Genomic DNA, 9,218 nt, shown 5'->3' with positions numbered 1-9,218 from the left:
AGGGAGGCCGAGGCGGGAGGCTCACTGGAGGCCAGGAGTTGGAGGCTGCTGTGAGCCACGGCGCTCACTCTAGCCCAGGTGACAGAGCCAGACTCTGTCTCAAAAAAGAAAAACAACCCGAAGTTCGGACCTTGAAAATCTCACACTGGGTCACAGTAGCCAGTTGCAAAAGTGGACACGTTGTGCGATTCCACTTTTACCAAATATCCGGGGTCGACAGAGAGTCGATTTGTGGGTCCCTGTCGCCAGGGTGACAGAGGACACTGGGGACGGGTGGGGTGACTGCTAGTGGGCACAGGATTCTCTTCCGGCGGGGGTGCGCGATGAAAACATTGTGAAGTGACACGATGGTGATAATTGCGTGACTTTCTGACTGTACCGAAAACCACCGAATTGCGCATGTTATTGACTGTATATTAATTGCATTATAGGTCAATTATATATCTCGATAGCGGGGTCTTAATTTTATTATTATTATTATTATTATTTGAGAGAGAGAGTCTCGCTCTGTCGCCCGGGCTAGAGTGAGTGCCGTGGCGTCAGCCTCGCTCACAGCAGCCTCCGACTCCTGGCCTCCAGCGAGCCTCCTGCCTCAGCCTCCCTCCCAAGTAGCTGGGACCACAGGCGTGAGCCACCACGCCCGGCTCGGTTTTTCTCTCTATATATATTTTTTAGTGGTCCAATTAATTTCTTTCTATTTTTAATAGAGACGGGGGCTCTTGCTCAGGCTGGCCTCCAACTCCTGACCTCGAGCGAGCCTCCCGCCTCGGCCTCCCAGAGTGCCCCGATGACAGGCGTGAGCCTCCGCGCCCGGCCTCCTTTTATTTCTGAGACGCCCAGAACCCTCCCTTGGGGCTCGGCGCTCCGGGGAGGCCGGGTGGGGAGGCCGCGGGAGCGAGGCTAGAGCGAGGCCCTTGCCCGCGCAGGGACCGGGAGGTGAGCCACCTCAAGCAGTGGATCACGACCATGACCATGTCCATCACCAAGGAGGAGGAGACGGCCGCCGAGCTGGAGCTCAAGTCCCGCGTCTTCCACTTCGGGGAGTACATGGGCGACGAGCAGGTAGGCCGGGGCGGGGGACGGGGGACGGGACGGGGGACAGGGATGGGGGACGGGGGATGGGGGACAGGGGACGGAGACGGGGACGGGGACGGGGGATGGGGACGGGGGACGGGGACGGGGGACGGGGACGGGGGACAGGAGCGGGGACAGGGGACAGGGGACGGGAGACAGGGACAGGGGACAGGGGCAGGGGGACAGGGGACGGGGGACAGGGACAGGGGACAGGGGCAGGGACAGGGGACGGGGGACAGGGACAGGGACAGGGGCAGGGGGACAGGGGACGGGGGACAGGGACAGGGGACAGGGGACGGGAGACAGGGGCGGGGGACAGGGGACAGGGGACGGGGACAGGGACAGGGGACGGGGACAGGGACAGGGGACGGGGCAGGGACAGGGGACGGGGGGCAGGGACAGGGGGACGGGGACAGGGACGGGGGACGGGGACAGGGACGGGGGACGGGGACAGGGACGGGGGACGGGGACAGGGACGGGGGATGGGGACAGGGACAGGGGACAGGGGGACGGGGACGGGGACAGGGACGGGGGACGGGGACAGGGACGGGGGACGGGGACAGGGACGGGGGACGGGGACAGGGACGGGGGACAGGGGCAGGGACAGGGGGACAGGGGACGGGGACAGGGGACAGGGGGACGGGGACGGGGACAGGGGACGGGGGACGGGGACAGGGACGGGGACGGGGACAGGGACGGGGGACGGGGACAGGGACGGGGGACGGGGACAGGGATGGGGGGATGGGGGACAGGGACAGGGGACAGGGGCAGGGACAGGGGGATGGGGACGGGGACAGGGACGGTGGACGGGGGATGGGGGACGGGACAGGGGACAGGGGACAGGGGACGGGGGACAGGGACAGGGGGACGGGGGACGGGGGATGGGGGCAGGGACAGGGACGGGGACAGTGACGGGGACAGGGGACAGGGGACGGGGGACAGTGACGGGGGACAGGGACTGGGGACAGGGACAGGGACAGGGGACCAGGGACAGGGGACGGGGGACAGGGACAGGGGGACGGGGACGGGGGACGGGGGCAGGGACAGGGGAACGGGGGACAGTGACGGGGACAGGGACAGGGGACGGGGGACAGTGACGGGGACAGGGACGGGGACAGGGAACGGGGGACAGGGGACAGGGACAGGGGACGGGGGACAGGGGACAGGGACAGGGGACGGGGGACAGGGGACGGGGACAGGGGACAGGGGCAGGGACAGGGGGATGGGGACAGGGACGGGGGACGGGGGACGGGGGCAGGGACAGGGGACAGGGGACGGGGGACAGGGACAGGGGGACGGGGGACAGGGGACAGGGACAGGGACGGGGGACAGGGGACAGGGACAGGGGACAGGGGACGGGGACAGGGACAGGGGACGGGGGACAGGGGACAGGGACAGGGGACGGGGGACAGGGGACAGGGACAGGGGACAGGGGACAGGGACAGGGGACGGGGGACAGGGACAGGGGGACGGGGGACAGGGGACAGGGGACGGGGGACAAGGGACAGGGGACGGGGGACAGGGGACAGGGACAGGGGACGGGGGACAGGGACAGGGGGACGGGGGGACAGGGACAGGGGACGGGGGACAGGGGACAGGGGACAGGGGACAGGGGACAGGGGAGGGTGGGCCCCAGCCAGGCTGGCAGTGGTGAGAATATTCCACTCAGGCTCACCAGCGCCTGGCCAAGGGCTCCCTCAGGGGCGGGGCCGGGGAGAGGGCGGGGCCTTCGAGAGGGCGTGCCCCTTTGGGGTGGGGCCTGAGGAGAGGGCGTGCCCCTTTGGGGGTGGGGCCTGAGGAGAGGGCGTGTCCTTTTGGGGGTGGGGCCTGAGGAGAGGGCGTGTCCCTTTGGGGGTGGGGCCTGAGGAGAGGGCGTGCCCCTTGGGGGTGGGGCCTGAGGAGAGGGCGTGCCACTTTGGGGGCGGGGCCTGAGGAGAGGGCGTGCCACTTGGGGGTGGGGCCTGAGGAGAGGGTGTGTCCTTTGGGGCGGGGCCTGGGGAGGGTGTGTCCCTTTGGGGGCGGGGCCTGGGGAGAGGGTGGGTCCCTTTTGTGGGCGGGGCCTGAGGAGAGGGGGTGCCTCTTTTGGGGGTGGGGTCTGGGGAGTGGGGGGTGTCCCTTTGGGAGGGTGGGGCCTGGGGAGAGGGTGAGTCCCTTTGGGGGCGGGGCCTGAGGAGAGGTGTGTCCCTTTGGGGGTGGGGCCTCAAGAGGCGGGGCCTGGGAAGAGTGTGTGTCCTTTCAGGGGCAGGGCCTGAGGAGAGGGCGTGTCCCTTCAGGGGCGGGGCCTGAGGAGAGGGCGTGTCCCTTCAGGGACGGGGCCTGAGGAGAGGGCGTGTCCCTTCGGAGCGGGGCCTGGGGAGAGGGCGGGGCCTAGGGAGAGGGTGAGTCCCCTTTGGGGGCGGGGCCTCAAGAGAGGGCGGGGCCTGGGAAGAGGGCGTGTCCCTTCGTGGGCTGGGGCCTGAGGAGAGGGTGGGGCCTTGGGAGAGGGCGTGTCCATCCAGGGCGGGGCCTAAGAGGGCGGGGCCTGGAGACAGGGAGGGCGAGTCCACTGGGGGCGGGGCCTGGAGAGGGTGTGTCCCTTTGGGGGCGGGGCCTGGGAGAGGGCGGGGCTGGGAGAGGGCGGGGCTGGGAGAGGGCGGGGCTGGGAGAGGGCGTGGCCAGGGGCGAGGGCGTGTCCCCTCCGGCAGCCGGGCACCCGGGACCTCCGTGTTGGCGCGCCCGGGCGACCCCGCGCCCGGGGGCCCGCGTCCCGGTGCCATCAGCACCGCTGAGCGCCTACTGTATACCGTTCGCTTCGCAAGACGGCGGTGGGGCCCCGGGGAATCGGCTCAAGCCTCCCTGGCGGACAGGACTGGGCCTTGGGGGTGAGGCCCAGTCACAGGCAGGACCCCAGTGGAGGCTGAGCACGGGGTGAGGTCCGGGGGGAGGCCGGGGTCGCCACGGAAACCCGCACCCCGAGTCCTGTTTCCTTACTTGGAGTCCGAGTCTCGCTCTGTCGCCCGGGCCGGAGCGCCGTGGCGTCAGCCTCGCTCCCAGCAGCCTCCGACTCCTGGCCTCCACCGATCCTCCTCCCTCAGCCTCCCTCCGGAGTATCTGGGACTCCCACGCCCGCCCCGGCTCGTTTTCTCCTCTATTTTTAGTCGGTCGATCTATTTCTATTTCTAGTAGACACGGGGGTCTCGCTCTTGCTCAGGCTGGCCTCCGATTCCCTGCTCCTGAGCGATCCTCCCTCCTCGGCCTCCCGAGTCCCGTTCCCACCCAGATTTCCGGAGCTCTGGGGATCCCCCCCGGGGGGCCGTGGCCTCAGCAGAGGCCCGGCCTCCTCCCTGTCCCTCTTACCCCGACGCACACAGGACAAGCTGCTGGAGAGCCTCAACAGCAAGGTGCTGGACGTGTACCGGAACTGCGTGGGGCCTCCGCAGGAGGCCAGCCTTGGCACTGTGCAGATGCTCACGGTCATAGAGCACCAGCTGGACGAGCTGCTGGAGAACCTCGAGCACGTGCCCCCCGCCCGCATCGAGCAGGCCGAGAAGGCCAAGGAGAAGGAGCGGAGGCTGCGGTGAGGCCCGATAGAGGAGGCCGCCTCCCCCAAAACCAGCCAGGGAGGCCTCGGCCTCCACGCCCGGGGAGGCAGCCACCAGGCCTTGGGGACAGGGGGCTACGGGGGCTGGGAGTCAGGGACACACGGGCCTTGGCGAGCCTCCTCGTTCCGGCTGGGGGGGGGCCCTGGGGGAGACGTGGAGGCCGGGAGTGGAGGCCCTCAGCCCCGGGAACTCCAGCTCGCAGGGGAGTGGCGGGAACAGGCGTGGTGGTGGCTCACAACTGTCGTCCCGGCACTCTGGGAGGCCGAGGAGGGAGGATCGCTATAGAGGCCAGGAGGTCGAGGCCAGCCTGAGCGAGAGCGAGACCCCGTCTCTACTAAAAAACAGAAAGAAAATCAGCCAAACAAGTAAAAATAGAAAAATAACGAGCCGGGCGTGGTGGCGCATGCGTGTAGTCCCAGCTACTCGGGAGGGAGGCTGAGGCAGGAGGATCGCTCGAGGCCAGGAGGTCGAGGCCAGCCTGAGCAAGAGCCAGACTCCATCTCTACTAAAAAAATATAGAAAGGAATTAGCCAGAAGAACTCAAAATAGGAAAATAGTAGCTTTTGCTGGGCGCGGTGGCTCACACCTGTCATCCAGCACTCTGGGAGGCCGAGGCGGGAGGATTGCTTTGAGGTCAGGAGTTGGAGGCCAGCAGGAGCAAGAGCGAGACCCTGTCTCTACTGAAAAAAAAAAAAAGAAAGAAATGAGGTGGACAACTAAAAATATATAGAAAAAAGAAATCAGCCAGGCGTGGTGGCGCATGCCTGTAGTCCCAGCTACTCGGGAGGGAGGCTGAGGCAGGAGGCTCGCTCGAGGCCAGTAGTTGGAGGCCAGCCTGAGCAAGAGCGAGACCCCGTCTCTACTAAAAATAGAAAGAAATTAGCCAAACAAGTAAAAATATCTAGAAAAAAAATGGGCCGGGCGTGGTGGCGCATGTGTGTAGTCCCAGCTACTCGGGAGGGAGGCTGAGGCGGGAGGATCACTCGAGGCCAGGAGTTGGAGGCCAGACTGGGCAAGAGCGAGTCCCCGTCTCTACCAAAAAAATAGAAAGAAATGAGCAACTAAAAAAATATAGAAAAAATGAGCCGGGCGTGGAGGCGCATGCCTGTGGTCCCAGCTACTCGGGAGGGAGGCCGAGGCGGGAGGCTCTCTGGAGGCCAGGAGTTGGAGGCTGCTGTGAGCGAGGCTGAGGCCACGGCACTCACTCCGGCCCAGGCGACAGAGGGAGACTCTGTCCCCCCCCAAGAAAAGGAGCAGTCGCCGCGTGGGCGCTGGTGGAGGCCGGGCCCCCTGGCGGCCTCGAGGGTTGAGGACTCCGAGACGCCCGCGGAGGCCGGGGTGTCGCCCGAACTCGGCGCCTCCTCCTGCGGGCCCCTCTGGTGCCCCGTGGGGCTGGCGGGGGCGACGGTGACGACAGGGACCTGGGGACACAGCGGGGTCGCGAGCGGGGTCGCGGGGCCAAGGCTCTGGCGGAGGCCGGATGGGGAGGCCCGGCCCAGGAAACGGGAGGGAGGGAGGCCGGGGGAGGAGTCTGGAGTGCTCGGAGAGGGACCCGGATGGGGGCGTCCCCGCCGAGGAGGGGCGGAGGGGGAGGGGCGGAGGAGGAGGGGCGGAGGGGGAGGGGCGGAGGGGGAGGGGCCCTGCCCTCCTGAGCGCCCCCCCCGCCCCCCCCCGCCCCCAGACAACGGGAGGAGAAGGCCCGGATGCAGAAGCAGCTGCAGGAGGAGCGCTTGCTGCGCGCGCAGGCCCGCGCCAAGGCCGAGATCAAGAAGAAGGTGGGCGGGGCCAGGGGCAGGGCTGCGGGGAAGGGGGCGGGGATGTGGGCGGGGCTGTGGGGAAGGGGTGGGGCGGGGTCAGGGGCGGGGCCGCGGGCCAGGGGGCGGGGCCGGGGGCGGGGCCAGGGGCAGAGACAGGGGTGGGGCCGCAGGGAAAGGGGCGGGTAGGGGTGGGGTCAGGGGCGGGGTCAGGGGCAGGGCTGCGGGGGCGGGGCTGCGGGGAAGGGGGCGGGGACATCCTGACACTCAGCTTGAGACGAGAAGCCGGGCCGCCCCCTCTCAGGCTCCTTCTCCTGGGCCAGGTCCTCCCGCCAACACACAAGTCCCCATACCTTGTGCCAGGTCCTCAGGCCAACACACAAGTCCCCGTCTCTGGTGCCAGATCACCCCACTGACACACAAGTCCCCGTCTCTGGTGCCAGATCGCCCCACTGACACACAAGTCCCCATCTCTGGTGCCAGATCGCCCCACCGACACACAAGTCTCCATCTCTGGTGCCAGATTGCGCCACCAACACACAAGTCCCCGTCCCTTGTGCGAGATCCCCCCACCAACACACAAGTCCTCGTCCCTTGTGTGAGATCCCCCCACCAACACACAAATCCCCGTCCCTTGTGCGAGATCCCCCCACCAACACACAAGTCCCCGTCCCTTGTGCGAGATCCCCCCACCAACACACAAGTCCCCGTCCCTTGTGCGAGATCCCCCCACCAACACACAAGTCCCCGCCAAAGCCTACCCTGGATGGATACGCTCAGTCCCAGGTCCCCTCTCTCCACTTCCACTACCCTGTGCCAGGTGCCCCCACCAACACACAAGTCCCCGCCAAAGCCCACCGTGGCCACCTGCCCTTAAGTCCTGGGTCCCCTATCTCCACCTCTGCTCCCCTTGCCAGGTGCCCCCACCAACAAACAAGTCCCCGTCTCTGGTTCCAGATCCCCCCGCCAACACACAAGTCCCCGCGAAAGCCCATCCTGGCTAGTTATGCTCAGCCCTGGGTCCCCCCTCCACCTCCACTCCCAGGCCGCCCAGTCCCTTGTGCCAGGTCCCCCTGCCAACACACAAGTCCTCGCCAAAGCCCACTTTGGCTAGTTGCGCTCAACCCCGGGTCTCCCTTCTTCTCCACCTTCGCTCCCCTGTGCCAGGTCCCCCTGCCAACACACAAGTCCCCACCAAAGCCCACCCTGGGTAGCTGCGCTCAGCCCTGAGTCCCCACTCTCCACCTCTGCTCCCCTGTGCCAGGTCCCCCTGCCAACACACAAGTCCCCGCCAAAGCCCACTCTGGCTAATTGTGCTCAACCACGGGTCCCCTCTCTTCTCCACCTCTGCTCCCCTGTGCCAGGTGGCCCTGCCAACACAGAAATCCCCGTCTCTGGTGCCAGATACCCCCGCCAACACACAAGTCCCCGCCAAAGCACACCCTGGCCACCTGTGCTCAGCCCTGGGTCCCCCCTCTCCACCTCCACTACCCTGTGCCAGGTCCCCCCGTCAACACACAAGTCCCCACCAAAGCCCACCCTGGCCACCTGTGCTCAAGCTCTGGGTCCCCCCTGTCAACCTCCACTCCCGGGCCGCCCCGTTCCTTGTGCCAGGTCCCCCTGCCAACAGACAAGTCCCCGCCAAAGCCCACCCTGGCTAGTTGCGCTCAGCCGGGGGTCCCTTCTCTTCTCCAGCCCCGCTACCCTGTGCCAGGTGCCCCCGCCAACACACAATTCCCTGTCCCTTGAGCCAGATCCCCCTGCCAACACACAAGTCCTCATCTCTTCGGCCAGATCCCCCCGCCAACACACAAGTTCCCGTCTCTTGTGCCAGATCCCCCCGCCAACACACAAGTTCCCGCCACACCCCACCCTGCCTGCATACGCTCAGCCCCGGGTCCCCCCCATTCTCCACCTCCGCCCCAAGCAGACCCCAGGCCGAGCCACTCCCAAGCGATGGGGACACCCCCCGACATCAACCTCCCTTTCTGTCCCCAGCGCCCCACCCCGGCCCCAGTCCCCCCCCGAAAACGACGGCAGACCAGCCCAGCGAGGCCGGGGCCGTCTCTCCTGGCCAGACGGTCCTTCCCACCCTGCGTCCCGTCTCTGTCCCCGTCACCCCACTCCCGGGGACCCCCCGCCCGTCCCCCCCACGTCCGGCCCAGCCCGGCCCGGGCGACAGCAGCTGACGGGTGGCCAGTCTTGGACGGGGCCCCCCGGTCACTCAGGGGGACCCCGGGCCCGGGCGGAGGGGACAGCGGCCGAGCGGACCCTTGTCCCCTTGTCCCCGCAGAGGGGCCGGAAGCTGCTGTGCCGCGCCCGGCCTCCGGCCGTCAAGACGAAGGCGGCCTCGGAGCACGACCTGCTGGACAAGGCCCAGGAGGAGATGCTGTACTTCTTCACGTGACCGCGGGGGCCCCGGTGGCTCCGCGACAGGGCCACCGAGCGGGAAGAGCAGAGGGCTCGGGCCCGGGGCGACCCGAGCGGGCCCCTTCTGGGTGCCTCCGCCCGCGCGGCCCCGAAATAAACCCCTGTGTGTGTCGCTCGGTCTCCACGGCGTGCTTGACCGGGGAAGCCGCCGTCGCCGGGAATGGGTGGCGCCTCTCTTGCGTCCTCGGCCCCAAAGCCGGGGCCGCCCCGGGTCCCGGCTGAAACAGTCGCCCCGGGCCGGGCACGGAGGCTCAGGCCTGTCATCCCGGTGCTCCGGGAGGCAGAGGAGGGAGGATCGCTCAATGGAGGCCAGGAGTTGGAGGCCAGCCTGAGCAAGAGCGAGACCCCGTCTCTACTAAAAAAAATAGAAAATAAATGA

At 67.7% G+C, this 9,218-nt stretch overlaps 1 protein-coding gene across 2 annotated transcripts in view; it reads left to right on the top strand.

Moving 5' to 3' along the window:
• The window catches only part of CFAP100 (cilia and flagella associated protein 100), a 38,067-nt gene extending 29,124 nt beyond the window's left edge, over nucleotides 1–8,943 (top strand). For both annotated transcript variants that reach the window (XM_075995564.1, XM_075995563.1), the window contains exons 14-17: nucleotides 927–1,062; nucleotides 4,425–4,630; nucleotides 6,337–6,430; nucleotides 8,703–8,943. In XM_075995564.1, the coding sequence (XP_075851679.1) occupies nucleotides 927–1,062; nucleotides 4,425–4,630; nucleotides 6,337–6,430; nucleotides 8,703–8,816 (550 nt within the window). In that variant the 3' untranslated portion in view covers nucleotides 8,817–8,943. The remainder of the gene's footprint in view (nucleotides 1–926; nucleotides 1,063–4,424; nucleotides 4,631–6,336; nucleotides 6,431–8,702) is intronic.
• Nucleotides 8,944–9,218: the final 275 nt, after the last annotated feature.

The sequence above is a fragment of the Microcebus murinus genome, chromosome 20 (genome assembly GCF_040939455.1).
Source record: "Microcebus murinus isolate Inina chromosome 20, M.murinus_Inina_mat1.0, whole genome shotgun sequence".
NCBI classification, from domain to species: Eukaryota; Metazoa; Chordata; class Mammalia; order Primates; family Cheirogaleidae; genus Microcebus; species Microcebus murinus.
This window is presented reverse-complemented; position numbering and strand designations above follow the sequence as displayed.